The 17955-nt window shown below is 41.8% G+C and overlaps 1 protein-coding gene across 1 annotated transcript in view; it reads right to left on the reverse strand.

Moving 5' to 3' along the window:
- LOC145343538 (solute carrier family 28 member 3-like) overlaps positions 1–10546 on the reverse strand; it is a 169725-nt gene extending 159179 nt beyond the window's left edge. Inside the window, exons 1-3 of the mRNA XM_080189788.1 lie at positions 10531–10546; positions 5653–5842; positions 2682–2826 (exon numbers count right to left, since the gene is read on the reverse strand). Of these exons, the coding sequence (XP_080045914.1) occupies positions 2682–2826; positions 5653–5842; positions 10531–10546 (351 nt within the window). The remainder of the gene's footprint in view (positions 1–2681; positions 2827–5652; positions 5843–10530) is intronic.
- Positions 10547–17955: the final 7409 nt, after the last annotated feature.

Here is a 17955-nt window from a genome sequence, read left to right on the forward strand (position 1 = left end):
CGCAGAGTCGCTGAACAGAGACTGATAGCCAAGTTCCGCACACGAGGACGGTCTCAACAGGGATCTTGGGTTCATGTCGCACTATCTGTAACCCCCGTGACTTGCCTGGGTTTGCAAAACCTCACTTACTGTACTGTCTGGAGACAATACACATCTCTGTAACCTGTGATCAGTGCTCCTTCCACTCACATTGTCAGCCACTTCAGGTCTTGAACAGCAGGTTAGGTGTAAGGATTCGCATTTTAATCAGTAATCTCTAAACTGTCTGTGCTTTATATGTTCCGTCTGAGGCCAGAACTCTCCATTCACCTGACGAAGAGGCAGTCCCCTCAAAAGCTTGTGAGTATTATCAAATAAATCGGTTGGACTAAAACCTGGTGTTGTCAGACTTTTTACTGTATTCTATCAGCTAGCCAATGCCTGATCCAAACTGCTAAATCGCCCTCAATCCCATGCATCTGCATTTTCTGCAATAGCCTACCATGGGGAACCTTATCAAACGCTTTGCTAAAATCCATATACACCACGTCAACTGTCTTACCCTTATCCACCTCCTTGGTCACCTTTTCAAAAAACTCGATAAGGTTCGTGAGGCACGACCTACCCTTCACAAAACCATGTTGACTATCCCTAATCAATTTATTTCTCTCCAGATGATTATAAATCCTATCCCTTATAATTCTTTCCAAAGCTTTGCCGACAACAGAAGTAAGGCTCACTGGTCTATAATTCCCAGGATGATCTCTACTCCCCTTCTTGGACAAGAGGACAACATTTGCTATCCTCCAGTCTTCTGGCACTATACCTGTAGCCAATGACGACATAAAGATCAAAGCCAAAGGCTCTGCAATCTCCTCCCTAGCCTCCCAGAGAATCCTAGGGTAAATCCCATCCAGCCCAGGGGACTTACCTATTTTCATACTCTCAAGAATTGCTAACACCTCCTCCTTAAGTACCTCAACCCCTTCTAGTTTAAAAGCCTAGTTGAGGCATTGAATATAAGTGTAGGGAGGTTGTGATGTAGTTGCTTAAAGCACTCATTAGGCCACAGCTAGACCACGAGGTGCAGTTCGGATTGCCAAACAATAGGAAGGATATGACTGCACCAGAAAAAATGAAGAGGAGATTCATCAGGATGTTGCCTAGATTGGGGTGTTTCAGCTATGAAGAGAGGCTGGTTAAGCTATGGTTGTTCTCCTTCTGGCCAAGAAAGGTAGGGTAGATATCATTGAGGTGTGAAAAATTATGAGAGATCAAGATTTTTTCCCTTAGTTAGGAGGGCAAAGGTCTAAGGTCAGGGGCAGGAGATTTAGAGGGGCTTTGAGGAAAATCTTTTTCATCCAGAGGGCAGTGGGAATCTGGAACTACCTGAAAGGGTGGCACAGGCAGGAACCTTCACAACGCTTAAGAAGCATTTGGATGAGCACTTGAAATGCCTTAGCATACAAGGCCATGGACCAAGTGCTAGAAAAAGGGATTAGATACGTGCTTGATGGTCAGTGCAGACACAATGGGCCTAAGGGCTTTCTACTGTACTGTAAAACTCTATGACGTCAAGGGATATGGAAGACAAGCAGCAGAGTAGAGTTCCAGCCAGATCAGATCAACCATATCCTACTGAATCACAAATCAAGCACAATGAGCCAAATGGCCTACTCCAATTTCTTGTAATATGATGTTTACAATGCTCCCTGCATCTGTATACATGCATTGTAAATGCACCTTAGACTGTCAAGCATTTGCCACCTATACAAGCCCCATAATTCTAAACTATTCTTTACTCTAGAGTTATTTGCTTTTCCCAATCCTCCCGTACCTCCTTTCCCTTCTCATTTTAGGGTATTCCGTTCTGATGGCCTTCTTCTGCTAAATTAGTTTAAATCCCTCTCCACAATAGTAGTTAATCTCCCATGTGCACAATTGTAGCATCCCTGTTGCAGTGCAACCTGATTATCTTGAACAGGTCCCTCCTACCCACAACTGGCCCCAATGTCTCTGGAATCACCTTTTCACCAGTCATCGGTTAATCTGGTTTGTTCAACTATTCTTATATTCAGTGTATGCATGTCCCTGGAGCAAACCAAAGGTGGTTACAGTCCTTTTCCTTCCTTTTACACTGTTGAGAGAGGCAATGTATTATGCAGGATTCATGTCAGTAGTTGCAGAAATACCACTCTTCCCCTTACTAACTTGATTCAGAAATGCTTTAAAATGGTGAGAATCATTTTTCAACCTCACTGGCTGGATGGTATCCTGGCATAATGGATTCCCCAAAAATTGCATAAACTGACTGAAATCTGGTCTACTGATTTCAATAGAATTAAAATTGCGCAGGTTGCATAACAACCTAATTAAGTCCCTGATAGAAAAGTTAAAGATTACTCCTAGTAACTGTTACTAACAATGGGGGAGCATATGTTTCAGCTTTCAGCACCGACATCTTAATATTAAGTATAAAATGTCACAAGTTCAATTGTTTTGTTTTTCAAACATGATTTGAACACACACGACCCAAAACAAAGAACAAAACTAAAGGGAATAATTCATGACTATTTGTTAAAATTACTTTCTGGTTACTTGGTGCAATTGACAAATAATGCAAAAAACTTTTCACAGTAACTTCAGTGCAGTGTTAATGTAAGCCTACTTGTGACTAATAAATAAAAATGTATTGAATTTACCTTTCCTGGATACTTGGAGAAGATGAACAAAAAGACAATAAACAGTAGAAGTCCCACAAAGGAAATTAGCTGGTTTGTGCCTTGCTTGGCTGTGTCCAGAGAAAGCCAAAGTATAATAAATACAAGTGCAGCCACAAATAGAGGTCTGAAGTAAAAGAAAGAGTAACAGTTTGACAAAATCTTAGTATTTTGGTCAACTTTATTACATTGTAAGGAAGCAATAAACTGTAGCCATCCTAACAGACTCAAACATTACTTTGCAATTGAAGTCAAAGTACTGGAGATGCTGGAAATCTGAAATATAACTGAAAATGTTAGATAAACTCTGAGATGAGTCATACAAATTCGAAACATTAACTCTGCTTTTCCCTCTCCTCAGAGGTTGCCAGATCTGCTGAGTTTATCTAGCATTTTCATAACTTTGGAATTACTTAAAAAATTCCCTTTCGAGTAATACGCCAACCTGACTTGGACATATATCACTGTTCCTTCATTACATGGGTCAAAATTCAAGAATTTTATTTTGAGATAACCATTACCACAAATACTACAACGGTTCACCTCAGAGCAATTCAAGGATGGACAATAAAACATGACTTTTCCAAAATCATCCACATCCTAAGAACTAAGGCCAGAATTTTGCTTTCAGGGGTCAAGTGCATGACTGACCTGGTCAAACATGAAAATTCATCAAATAACATCAAGCATGCTTCCCGATGCCATTGCATATGCACACAATTGAGATTTGCGCCCACGTGCTCAAATCAGATCCACGCATATCGGCAACTAAAAGACCAATTAAGGCCCTTAACAAGCCAATGCACAGCAATTTTATGCTGTCCATGCAATTTTCAGCTTAGGCAACAGGTGGGTGTTTATCATGTTTCTTTGCATTTCCTCATCCAAAGGTAGGATAAAAGGCCCATGGAGAAGCAACACTGTTATTGTTAGTTTGCCCCTGTGTGACTATAAAGTTATCCCTTAATTTAACAATTGTTTGACTTGGAAGATTTCCCTGAGGATTGGAGAACAGTGACTCCTCATTTGCGAAGCATTGCTCCTCTGCATCCGATTTAATAGGGATAATGTATTCTACCGGTGGCACCACGGACAGGAGGGAGAGAAAGCCAGTTGAATACAGGCAGCACCTCCTTTAAGGAGAGAGGCATAGGTCAGCAGAAATCCAAGATGGGGAGGCAGTGGTGAAGTGGGTACACAACAGTTGGGGAGGCATAGTGGTATTGTCACTGGACCAGTAATCCACAGCAAGATCCACGGCAGATGCAGAAATCTCAATTCAATAACAATCTGGAATTAAAAGTCTAATAATGACCATGAAACCATGGTTAAAAACCCATCAGGTTCACTGATGTCCTTTGGGGAAGAAGATCTGCCATTCTTACCTGGTCTGGCCTACATGTGACTCTAGATCCACAGCAATTTGGTTGACTCTCAAATACCCTCTTAAATGGAGGGATAGACAATAAATATTGGCCTAGCCAGCAAAGCCCACATCCTGCAAATTAATTTTAAAAATTACCCCACACTTAGAGTGTACACAGCCCTCCAACTCCCTCCAAATATCTGAGGTCTAGTGGAAACACGGTGGTAGCCATATATGGCATGATAGTCCCAAAGTACCTCCAAATGCATGGACGGACACCCTTCATTGGTGGCTTCAAATTTCACTGATGCCCTCAATTTCCAGTTCTTTTCAAGGCTGTGTGTGGAATCTCTCAATCAGCTGCACACAGTTGCATCTAGCTGTTGACTGATGCCATCTTTGCAGACATCCGCACATTCATGAGGCCAGCCAGGCTGAGAGAACATAAGGCTTCATGATGGTGTCTGGGTTCTCCCCACATCCAGGGTGTAATAAATGGCACTTATGTGGCTTTCAAGATGCCAACAGGTGGGCTGGGAGTTTTTGCAAGAATTAAGAATATTCAGACCATCTGTGACCAACAGAGAGATTCTCCAAGTTTGTACCCATTATCCTGGATCACAGACAATACTTGCATTTTGTGGCACACACAGGTATCAAGACTGTTCGTGGCACCAACATGATTCAATGGATGACTCTTGGGTATCAAGAGCTATCCCTTGAAGAAGTGGCTGATGACCCACTCTATCATCCAAGAATTGAAATCGTGGAAAGATACAATAGGAATCGTGGTAGTGGATTGGACCATCAAATTGCTTAGGATGCATTGTAGGTGCCTTGATTGATCCAGGGGAGCAATGTGCTACACTCCAGAGCGAGTTTCACTCACAGTCGTTGTACACTGCAAACAGCTTCACTCTGGTAAGAGGGAGGAACCCAGTGGAGGCTGAGGAAAGCGAAGCAGCTCCACAGGCCAAGGAGGATGACTCCAGTGATACTTCAGAGAAAAGCCTACGGACCTGCAGAATGAACAAAGAAGCGGCAGAGGAACTGAGCAGTTACTCTGTGTCATTCTTCATGGTGGAACACACCAGTAACATAACAAAAATTCAAAAGAGTCAGGGGGCAGAAGTGAGCGTGGTGGCCATTACTAAGGAGAAGGTGCTAGGAAGCTGAAAAGTCTAAAGGTGAATAAATCACCTCGATTAGATGGACTACACCCCAGAATTCTGAAGGAGATAGCTGAAGAGGTTGTTGGAGGCATTTGTGGTGATCTTTCAGAAGTCAGGTATGGTCCTGGAGGACTGGAAAGTTGCTAATTAAAAACCCCTGTTTAAGAAGGGAGGCAAAATAAGGGAAAATATAAGCCCATTAGCCTGACCTTGGTTGTTGTTAAGATTTTACAGTCCATTATTCAGGATATAATTTTGGAGTACTTGGAAGCGCATGGGAAAACAGGATGAAGTCAACATGGTTTTGTCATGGGGAGGTCATGCCTGACAAACCGTTAGAATTCTATGAGAAGTAATGAGCAGGTTAGACAAAGGAGAGCCAGTGAATGTTATCTACTTGGATTACTTTACTCACATTTTGAATAGACTTAATTTCCGCCTGAAGAATCCACCATGAACAGCAAACCTCTCAACAATTTTGGCTTCATACTTTGCAATAAGCCAATCCCAAACATAAAAGAAAATGCCAATCAGGGTTAGCACAAGAAGTCCGAGGGCTCTTTTAAAGTGCAAAATGCATGCTGCGAGCACCATGCAAAGGTAGCCTGCAAAAAAAAAACAAAATACTTTTCAATATATGTGTACACCTCTACCATGGATTCAAGTCCCTCTCCAGATACTTGAGCACATATTCTGACATTTCAGCTGCAAGGGAGTATTGTACTGTTGGATGTGCTGACGTTCAGATGAGAAGTTTAACTGTTTCCTACCTCAGATGGAGAACAAGATCCCTTTATACCTTTCAAAGTGAAGTATTCAAAAGTGATTTTCCCCACTGTCTTGACCAACATACATTCTCAACCAACTTCACAAATACAGATATCTAATCATTTACCTACCGCTGTTTGTGGAATATTGCTGTGTGAAAATTGGCTGTTGGATTTTCCTACATCACAACAGTGACTACACTTCAAAAGTACTTAACTGGCTGTATAGCACCAAATCATGGGACAGGATTTGGGGTTTGCCCTAACTTAACAGGGATTTTGCTCAATTTCTTAATCCGTGGAAAGTTCTGGTATGATGGTGGACAACACAACATGCTCAGCCACAAACAATGTAGCTTAATTAATGTAACTATGCCTCTGGAGAAACAAAGTTAGTGTTTTGAATACAAGGAAAGTAGAAAGAAACAAAAGCAAAGAGTAAGAAAGGCTACAAGGGGTAATGAAAAAGCATTGGCCAGCAGGGTTAAGGAAAATCCCAAGGCTTTTTACACATATATAAAGAGCAACAGGGTAGCCAGGGAGAGGGTTGGTCCATTTAAGGACAAGGGAGGGAATCTATGCATGGAGCCAGAGGAAATGGGTGAAGTATTAAATGAGTACTTTGATTCAGTATTCACCAAAGAGAAGGACTTGGTGGATGGTGAGTCTGGGAAAGAATGTGTAATTAGTTTGAGTCATGTTGAGATCAAAAAGAAGGTATTGGGGTTCTTGAGAAACATTAAGGTAGACAAGTCCCCAGGGCCTGATGGGATATACCCCAGAGTACTGAGAGAGGCAAAGGAGGAAATTGCTGGGGCATTGAGGGAAATCGTTGTATCCTCACTGGCTACAGGGGAAGTCCCAGAGGACTGGAGATAGCCAATGTTGTTCCTTTGTTTAAGAAGGGTAGCAAGAATAATTCAGGTAATTACAGGCCGGCGAGCCTTACATCAGTGGTAGGGAAATTACTGGAGAGAATACTATGAGACAGGATTTATTCCCACTTGGAAATAAGTGGATGTATTAGTGAGAGGCAACATGGTTTTGTGAAGGGGAGGTCATGTCTTACGATCTTGATCGAGTTTTTTGAGGAAGTGACAAAAATGTTTGATGAGGGTAGGACAGTGGATGTTGTCCACATGGACTTCAGTAAGGCCTTTGACAAGGTCCCTCATGGCACACTGGTGCAGAAGGTGAAGTTGCATGGGATCAGAGGTGAGCCAGCAAGGTGGATACAAAACTGGCTCGGTCAAAGAAGACAGAGGGTAGCAGTGGAAGGGTGCGTTTCTGAATGGAAGGCTGTGACAAGTGACGTTCCTCAGGGATCAGTGCTGGGACCTTTGCTGTTAGTAATATATATAGTGTTTTGAGTTCAAGATGACTTCTTCAGAACTGCTGAGCTTTTCCAACAACTTGTTTTCATTTCAGATTTCCAGCATCTGAAGTATTTTACTTTTATTATGTAATTGTCTTCCAGCTGCCCTGTCAATGTATACTCTTCACTGTCAGGGCTAGCTGATCAAGGCAGAAGTAACTTCATAAAAAGGAAGTTGCCATTTACCTGCAATCTTGCGTTTTATGGAGCATTTTGAAAATTACCCCTTTATTGAACTGTGGAAGCCTGAGCTCTGCCTTTGCCTTCCACTGGAGTGGATGGCCTCTCAAAAGAATTTCCTAAAAGGTTTAAATATGAGGTTCCCTATGGAAATCCCATTACATAAGTTAAGGTGCTAATTTGGGGCAAGGCTAATTACAACAATATTAGACAGAAACTGAAGAATGTAGATTGGGGGCAGATGTTTGAGGGCAAATCAACATCTGGCATGTGGGAATCTTTCAAATGTAAGTTGATAGGGATTCAGGACCTGCACATTCCTGTAAGGAAAAAAGGTAAGTAATGCAAGTTTTGGGAACCTTGGATAACAAGAAATATTGTGAGCCTAGTCAAAGACAAAAAGGAAGCATTTGTCAAAGCTAGGAGGCTGGGAACACACGAAGCAAGTTTCTCAATGTACAACTGGCACTTGATCACTCTGCATGCTGCCATTACAGTCTGTGGATGTCTTGGTTCAGTCTGCCTGTCATTACTTGCCACAGAACACACAGCAGTTGACCTACTCTTGTAGTCACAGTATTTATGTAACTTCAGTTAAGTTTCTGATCAAAGGCAAATCCAGTCCGTCGATGGTGGAAAAGTCAGCAATAATAATGCTATTGAATATCAAAGGGATACATTTTTTGACAGAAATTTCACCTGGTACTTATTAGCATAAGGCTGAATATTGCCCACCCAGGTCTTACATGAGGAGTTGCAAATGCAACTGAATACTGTGCAATCATCAGCAAACATCCTCATTTCAAACATTATAATGGAACATAGGAACATAGAAATTAGGAGCAGAAGTAGGCAAATTCAGCCCTTGAAGCCTGCTCCGCCATTCAATCAGATCATGGCTTATCTTTCCCTGGTCCCAAATCCATCTCTTCACTTGTTCCCCATATCCCTCTTTTTTTTAATATTAGAAATATGTCTAGTTCCCTCTTGAAATCAATGGGACTCCACCGTGCTAGGAGCAGTGAGTTCTACACATTCACCACACTATGCAAGAAGTAGTCCCTGCTCATTTCAATTTTAAGTATGGTTCAGGGCATATCCCATAGAATTGAAGGTTGCTTCGCAAAGGTTCACTGGATTACTACATGGGATATGTGGTAGTGTGGCTCCTTTAAAGGGACATTCCCTAAGGGCCACCAGGTTGGGCGAGCCAATGGAATGTTGTTGCAGGAAGCTGAGTCAATCAAGTGCAAGGCCATGTATCCTGGGCAGGGAAGAGTCTGCAGTTGCAGCCTGGAAGAAGTAATGTTTAGTCATACAGTTATTTGATCTCACCTTATAGTAAATATAGTTATTTGTTCATTGGCAATAAAGCCATTTTTTTTTAGCCTCATCGAGTTGCTCTTGATTTATTACACTGGGTACGAGGTAAAGCTTTCGAAGTCCTTGGGGATCACAGTGCACAGCTGGAGGGTTAAGAATCTGGAGGCATACAGGCAAATGTTAAAATGCCTTTGCTGAAGTACAGCAAAGAGATAGAGAATTTGGTGAATTGGTGCAACGAAAGTAATCTCCCCCTCAATGCCAGTAAAGTGAAGGACATAGTCATCGACTTCAGGAAGTGTAGTGAAGGACATGCCCTTGTACCTCAACAGGAATGAAATGGAAAAAGTCAAGAGCTTCAAGTTTCTAGGTGTTCAGATCGCCAATCACCTGTCGTGATCCTTCCATGCCGATGCTATAGTTAAGAAAGCCCACCAATACAACTGGACCTAGGACCTTACCCTGAGGAACTCATGCAGCGATGCTCTGGGGCTGAAATGATTGGCTTCCAATAACCAAAACCAGCTTCCTTCATGTTGGAGATGACCTCATCCTGTGGAAATTATTGCCTTCATTCCCACCAGTTTAAATTTTACTTGGCTTCTTTGTGTCACAAATCAGTCAAATGCTGACTTGATATCAAGGGTGGTCACTCTCCCTTACCTCTGGAGGACCTCTTGCTAAGTTTGGGCCATGATTGTATAAAGTCTGGACCCAATCTGCTCTTGTGGTTCCAAAATTGAGGACTTCGGAGCACTTATTAATTCGGAAGTATCACTTAACATCACTGTTGACAACATCTTCTATTACTTTGTAAATAGCTAAGAGTACACTGATAGGGCAATAATTATTTGGATTGGGTTTAAGACCCAGGCCTGAAACTCCAAGGCATTTTGTAAAGTTAGCCTAGAGCCTAAGTTTTACATTTGATTGTGACATGGGTGAGCATAAGGTATTTCACTCCAGGTAGAATTTAAGTGACCCACTAGGAAGCTTTTATCAAACAAAGTTTATTTAAGAATATAGTTAAAATATAACAAAAATTAGCATAACCTGTCTCAATTACAAGATTTAAACATTACACAATACAGCTCCTAACAGCTAACTATCCCTGTTGTGCTCGATCAAACACCATCCCACAGGCATACACCCTTCTCCAGACTTGACACAGAAACAAGTATGCTCACATAATGCTGGATTTGCAGCTTTTTAACACCTGCTGTGAATTGGTCCTTTGAATGTTGGATCAATTCTCTGAGCTTCCCAGTCTTGAAACTTTCAGAAAGCTTCTGGAGAGGGAAGACAGACAGTGCCATCTTCTACCAGCTTCTGGCAGCAACTGAAATGAAACTATAAAATTAGAAAGCTATGTAAAAAAAAGCTGTCCCCAAACAAATCACCTGACCTGTCAATCAGCATCAATTAAGCTCTACTCAGCAATATCAAGAAGCACTAAAAACCACAGGACCCTGCATTAGTCCAGATTAAAATTAGCAGGATAGCTATTATATTGTTTCTGTAACAATTAGAGGACACCAGCTGCAGACAACACAGTGCTGACAAAATCCTACAGAGAAGCATGGTTAAAATACATTTCTTAAAGGCACAATGTCATCACAATTTGTCATTTTTAGGGTACAGGACATACCTTGAAGATTCTCCATGTTTTCAGGTAGTCATTAATGTTGCAGGTGTTCTGGAACAGCAAGGCTAGGGACATAGTTAGTTCTGGAGCATACATCTTCAGCACCAGAGCCAAGATGTTGTTTGAGGGTCGTTGCCTTTACAGTTTTCAGCATTCAGCCATTTCCGGCTATCAAGTGAATCATGTTGATTAGCTGAAGATGGGTATCTGTGACATTGGAGCAAGCAGTGATGGATCCTCTGCTTGGCATTTCTGAATAAATCTAGTTACAAAGATTTAAGCCTGATCTTCTGCAACTATGCTAGGTGCTGCGTCTCGGGTCAGATTTACAAAGACCCTCCCACTTCTTTTTGTTGTTTAATTACTCACCACCATCCTTTCATGGCAGATGATGCATTAAATTAGCAGTCACAGGCTGATAGTGCAATGAGTTTCACACATCCAGCTAGATCTCAAACTACTAGAATGTTGGCAGAATATTTCCAGAGCCCGCAATGATCATGTAAGTCTTGCAGCAGTCCTCAGTAACGTCTCCAAAATTATGGTCAGACGCTATGTTCTTTAAAGTATTCACGTTCAGTAAAGTTTAGAAATGGAAACAACTGAAAGGAAAACAAGCCCGTTGTACAGTAGACAATCAGATTTGAAAGGAAAATAAAAGATGGCAAACAAGGTGGTAAGGGAACCTAATTCATGAAAATGATCAAATTCAATCCACTATTACCCAACAGCATTTCACCATGCCAAAGCCAAACCCAAACCACAACTGTAATCTTGTCCCATGCTTGCAAATATAGATCTATCATTCAGCCAACAAACCAAAAAAACTTCAAGCCAATTATTATAAACAAGGTCAAAATAATTTATCGGCAGATTCCTTTCCCTAATGCTCTTTTTTTTTCAGGTTAATAAAGACATTCTTTCTACTTACTACCTGAGGACCAGGATACACACACAAGATCAATATTTTGGAAATTAAGCTACTAAATTCAGGGGTGAACCTGGAACAGAGATGGTTTTCTGGTATTGTACCTCAGACAGCCTAGTCTTCTTACTGCCACACACAAAGACATGAAAGGGCTGGCCAGAAGGAAATAATGTCTTATGACTGGACTCCTGTTACCGCACGGACCGGGTGCACAAGTGGGAAAACAGTCCCAATGTTGGTACGGCTGACCTGAGACCTTGTAAGTGTTCAAATGGTGGCTTGTCGGACTCCAACCAATGCACCCAAGACTAAAGGTAAACAGTCAGTGCATCGACACTGAAAACACTAAATAACCTGGAAGGCGAAGTCATGGAGATTATGAAAACCCTGCAGAAAATTATCCTTATTTAAACTAAGTTAGTGAAAATAACTGCAAATGAGTTTTTCAAAAAGCTTAATTGTTTAGCCAAATGCTTACATGTCATTTTTTCCCATTATAAATACTAATACAGGAATGTTTCCCTTAGAAGTGTTAACATAAAAAATGTTACAGGATGTAATGATGTACTTGAACAGTAAGTCTGCACTATATATCAGATATAAAAATTACATTAATCGTGTTGTTTTCAGTCATTCACAATATCTTAAACAATACATGGGGTAAACTAGCCAGTAATATAAAAGCAAATTGCAAGAGTTTTCTTAGGTTAGATAAAAAGTAAGAAAGAGGCAAGAGTGAATATTGGACTGCTGGAAAATACAGTAAAAAGACTGACAACACCAGGTTTCAGTCCAACCGATTTATTTGATAGTAAATTCACTAGCTTCAGTTAGCCCCTTCTTCAGGTGAATTCCATTATTAAGGATAAGATTTCAAAGCCCTTGAAAGTGCATAAAATAGACCAAAGTCAAAATACTTTCATCAAGGGGAGGTCATGCCTGACAAATCTGTTAGAATTCTTGGAGGAAGTAACGAGCAGGTTAGACAAAGGATGTGATCTACTCGAAGGCCTTTGACAAGGTGCCGCACAGGAGACTGCTGAGTAAGATAAGAGCCCATGGTGTTCAAGGTGAGGTACTAACATGGATAGAAGACTGTCTGATTCACAGAAGACAGAGAGAGGATAAAAGGGTCCTTTTCAAGATGGCAACAGTGACTAGTGGAGTTCCACAGTGGTCTGTGTTGGGACCACAGTGGGATCACCTATACATCAATGATCTACATAAAGGAACCGAGGGCATTGTGGCTAAGTTTGCAGACGATACAAAGGTCGGTGGAGGGACAAGTAGTATTGAGGAGGTAGGGAGACTGCAGAAGAACTTGGACAGGTTAGGAGAGTGGGCAAAGAAGTGGCACATGGAATACAATGTGGAAAAGTGTGAGGTTATGCACTTTGATAGGAAGAATAGAGGCGTAAACTATTTTCCAAATGAGGAGAGAATTCAGATATCAGAAGCGCAAGGGACTTGAGAGTTCAAATTCAGGATTCCCTTAAGGTTAACTTACAGGTTGAGTTGGTAGTTAGAAACGGAAATGCATGGTTAGCATTTATTTCAAGGCATTTCTGAGGTTTTATAAGGCTCTTGTCAGACTACATTTGGATTATAGTGAGCAATTTTGGAGTCTGTATCTAAGGAAGGATGTGCTGGTCCTTAGGGTCCAGAGAAGGCTCATGAGAATGATCCCAGGAATGAAAAGCTTGACATATGAGGATCGTTTGAGGATTCAGGGTCGATACGTGATGGAGTTTAGAAGGATAAGGAGGGATCTCACTGAAATTTACAGAATACTGAAAGGCCTAGATAGACAGGATATGGAGAAGATGTTTCCGTATGTAAGACAGAGTAGGATCCGAGGGTACAGCCTCAGAGTAAAGGGACGATACTTTAGAACTGAGATAAGGAGGAATTTCTTCAGCCAGAGGGTGGTAAATCTGTGGAATTCATTGCCACCCAAGGCTGCAGAGGCCAGATCACTGAGTTTATTTAAGACAGAGGTAGATAGGTTCTTGATTGATTGGTAAGGGGATCAAAGGTTATGACGAAAAGGCAGGGGAATGGGGTTGGGAACTTATCAGCCACAGTTGAATAGCACAGCAGACACGATGAGCCAAATGGCCTAATTCTGCTCCTATATCTAATGGTCTTACCTGTCACACAGATGATCAAAACTATACGATAAATACTTTCTCTGTACTTCGAACAGCATTCAAGCTGTTGTTCATATATCTTTCCACAAGCTCTGAAGAATCTGAACATACAAAACAATTGATCATTCGTAGACAGATTTAACTTATAGCCTCTATTGACATTCAATGTCTCATGTAACATGATTGGTGTCATATTCAATGACACTTATGCTGCAATTATTGTGTATTGAATGTATGTTAATATTTGTGTTGATGGAGACGCATACATTGGAGTAAACATGGATGCATGTTTAAAGTGTACAGTAAGGTGATGGAATTAATAAATAAAAGCATTTAAAATGGTCAATCATTAAGCTGGTGTGATGCTCATATTTAACTAAAACTATTTGTTTTCACTCTGACTACAATGAACTGCCCATAATAGCTTTCTGCCCTCCCTCAACTAATTTGAGGTGTTCTAATACAGATTGAGCCTTGAAATTAATTTAGTTATTATTTAGTGTTCTGTTGGGTGAGATGCGATTGTTACGCATGTGCAAACCCATGTATGCATAACTCCATTATGTTACTAGACTTAAAAATATTATTGATTGAATTTATCTAATTCATTTGGAATCTGCACATTTATTTTTGATTTTAACTTCAGAAACTAACTGGAGCGATGGAGGTTGAGGGGAGACCTGATAGAAGTCTACAAGATTATGAGAGGTATGACAAAGTGGATAGTCAGAAGCTTTTTCCCGTGGTGGAAGAGTCAATTACTAGGTGGCATAGATTTAAGGTGCGAGGGGCAAGTTTTAAAAGAGATGTACGAGGCAGATTTTTTTACACAGAGTGGTAGGTGCCTGGAACTCATTGCCAGGGGAGGTAGTGGAAGCAGATACAGTAATGGCTTTTAAGGGATGTCTTGACAAGTACATGAATGAAATGGGAATAGAGGAATATGATCCCCAGAAGTGTAGGCAGTTTTAGTTAAGTCGGGCAGCATGGTCGTTGCAGGCTTGGAGGGCCGAAGGGCCTGTTCCTGTGCTGTAATTTTCTTTGTTCTTTGTTATTTGTAATGGCTCTTCAAATTGGTAGAAGATAAGTGGATCTCCACGATCAATGCTGAAAACTCCATAACTTATAATGTTTACTAACTTAGATTTTGGAATCAAAGCACAATTTCCAATTTTGCAGATGACACCAAATTGGGCAGAACAGATAACACTGAGGAGCTCTGCAACAAATTAGAAGACATTAATAAACTTGCAGAATGGGCATATAATTGACAGGTGAATTTTGACATAGATAAATATGAAGTACAATATTTGGGCAAAGTAAGACAACTGCATATTACTTAGAAAATAAGAATTATAACAGGAAAAAGAGCAAAGGGATCTGGGAATACATGAAGCAAAACAGCAACATAGGTCAGTAAGGTCAAAGCAAAAGCAAGCCAAGCAATTGGGTTTATTTCTGAAGAGACAGAATTAAAAAGTACAGAAGGAATAACAAACTGATATTGAATTATGGTTAGGTCACAAGTAGGAGTTCAGATGCCATATTTCTGTTACGGACAGGAGGGATGTAACTTAAACAGCAGTAATTTCTCCCCTCATCACCCATCGGATAACAGAAGGTGTTTTGATTTGTTTCCATCTTTATAAACAGTGGTGCATTTCCCAACCATTCACTTCGGGTGTGATCCAATGTTCTATTAATAGTCGCCACAGTAAAGTCCAGATAGGATTAATTGAAAAGGTCAGCTTATTTGTACATACAAAATGCAGGAGGAAGGTCATAACGTTGTCTCCTTTTCATTCATACAGTTAAAGAGAGACAGAGAAAAGAAAGATGTACAGTGCAGAGATCCCAGAAAGGAAGAATAATTATGTCACGTGGATTCCAGAGTCCAGGTTCAAAGTCCAATGAGTATTCCTTCTGGAAGATCAATGAGCTGAAATCTAATTCTGGATAATTAATGCGATAGGCATGCAGAGATGCACCAGATTTGTTGGCAATGGAATATATGTTCCAGCAGAAGCAGTATAAAGGGGGCCCAGCGTTCATCCTGGGCCGGAGCTCCTTGTTTGTGAGGCTGAACGTCAGGTGACTAAAAAAATCAGACTGCGACAGTAGTACAGCGAAAAATATTATTGGTTCCACAAGCCAGAGGCTCAAGTCACATGATTCCAACCTTTCATACTGTCTTTAACAAAGAATATGTCTCACTCTTCTGGGTACCCAAGATTATTAAATGTCTCAACCATTAAGAATTAAAAGCAAGGTTACAGGGTTTTTTCTCGTTTTAAGTTATTTGCATTTCGGAGTATTAGAAATAGGACACAGCTTTATGTTAGTTCAAGGTTATATTTCTGTACATAGAAAGGGTTAATTAGTTTAGGCGAATGCATGGCAATGATAACTTATGACAAGAAAGCAGAAGGAAAATTAGGCTGCTGCCTAGCAATAAGGGCCACCCTAGGAAAGAAAGAACTTCTAAGTTGAAGTTCAAGGTGAAGCCTTCCATTGTTTGCTGGAGCAGACGAGTGAAGGATCAGAGAGACAGCTAAGATTTTACCTGTTAAAAACCAGTTTAAAATAAGTTTAAAGCACTTTGTTCTTTGTAGAACTGTTTAAAGCATTTATTTATTGTATTTACTGCTTTAAGAATTCTGAGGGAGTGGTTAGCAGGCAGTTGTGGGCCATCAGATTTAAATCAGCGCCAGGTTTAAAAGGAGGCCTGGCGTAGACAGCGGGCAGCGTCTGAGCGGGCAGCGGAGTGAGAGGGAAGCAGAGTGAGCTACTAGGGCTTAATATCAAAAAGGGCTTGAGGGAAAAAAGGCCAGGTGATTTCGTTTGAAAAACAAAAAAAAACAAAAAAATTTTTTCAAAACTACTACAGTAAATAATGGAGGGGCATGTGATGTGTGGTTTCTGTATGATGTGGGAACTGGTGGACCCTAGGGTTCATCCCAGTGACCATGTCTGCAGTAAGTGCAGGTTGCTGGAGGAGCTCCAGCTCAGGGTAAATGAGCTGGCCTCTGAGCTACAGACACTGAGGCTCATCAAGGGGAGAGAGGGTGCCATTGTCAATGAGGTGCAAGTGACATCCACCCCCCCTAGACTGGCTAACTCTAAGGGTCAGGGACAAGAGGGGGCCACTGGGAAGAGGAAGGGGGGTGAGGAGCGGAGGCCTCAGCCTCTTAATCTGCATAACAGGTTTGAGGTTCTTGCTTCCAAGTTGGACGAGAACGAGGCAGGTGAGGTTGGTGAGCAAGCTGCACAGGGTACAGTGCTGCAGCAGGACATAGGCAAAGAGAAAAGGAAAAGGAACGTAGTAGTTATTGGGGATAGTGGGGTGAAGGGTATTGACACTGTCCTTTGTCACAATGACAAAGTGCACAGAAGGGTGTGTTGTCTGCCTGGTGCTAGGGTACGGGATGTCGCAGCTGGGCTGCAGAGGAACCTGGAGTGGGAGGGTGAGAATCCGGTCGTTGTGGTACATGTGGGTGCCGGCGACGTAAGCAAAATGCAGACTGAGGATCTGGGGAGGGAGTATGAAAAGCTTGGAATGGAATTAAAAAGTAGAACCGACAAGGTGGTTATCTCTGGGCTACTGCCTGAACCGTGTGCAGATGGGCGTAGGGTTGACAGGATTAAGGAAGTGAATTGGTGGCTCAGGGATTGGTGTGGGAGGAATGGGTTTGAATTTATGGGGCATTGGCACCAGTATTGGGGTAGGTGGGACCTGTTCGGGAGGGATGGGGTTGGTCTGAATCGTGCTGGGACCAGAGTGCTGGCGAATCGAGTAAAGAGGACTGTAGACAGGGCTTTAAACTAATTATGGGGGGGGAGGGTGTGAGGGTAGGTGACCTTACGAGGTCTAAAGTTAAGGAGAGTGTACATGTAAGGGAAGAGGCCGAGGATGTCCCAATAATACAGGGAGTAGGGGGCGTGAGTATAGTTGGTGGCGTTGCGGCAAATAGGGTCCAGGTGAAGGCTGGGATGAAAGCACTTTATCTGAATGCACGAAGCATTCGGAATAAAGTGGATGAGCTGATGGCGCAGATCGACACAAATGGATACGATCTGATGGCCATTACAGAGACGTGGCTGCAGGGTGACAGGGACTGGGAGCTGAATGTACAGGGCTATCAAGTGTTTAGGAAGGATAGACAGGAGGGAAAAGGGGGGCGCGTAGCTCTGCTGATTAAGGATAGCATCACGGTGGTAGCAAGGGATGATATTGGAGCCAAGGAGCAGAGGGTGGAATCGTTGTGGGTGGAGATTAGGAACAGCAAAGGGAGGAAGACGCTGGTGGGTGTCGTCTATAGGCCCCCGAATAATGATCTGGAGATGGGGCGG

The sequence above is a fragment of the Carcharhinus amblyrhynchos genome, chromosome 5 (assembly GCF_965287045.1).
Source record: "Carcharhinus amblyrhynchos chromosome 5, sCarAmb.v2.hapA, whole genome shotgun sequence".
Classification (NCBI taxonomy): domain Eukaryota; kingdom Metazoa; phylum Chordata; class Chondrichthyes; order Carcharhiniformes; family Carcharhinidae; genus Carcharhinus; species Carcharhinus amblyrhynchos.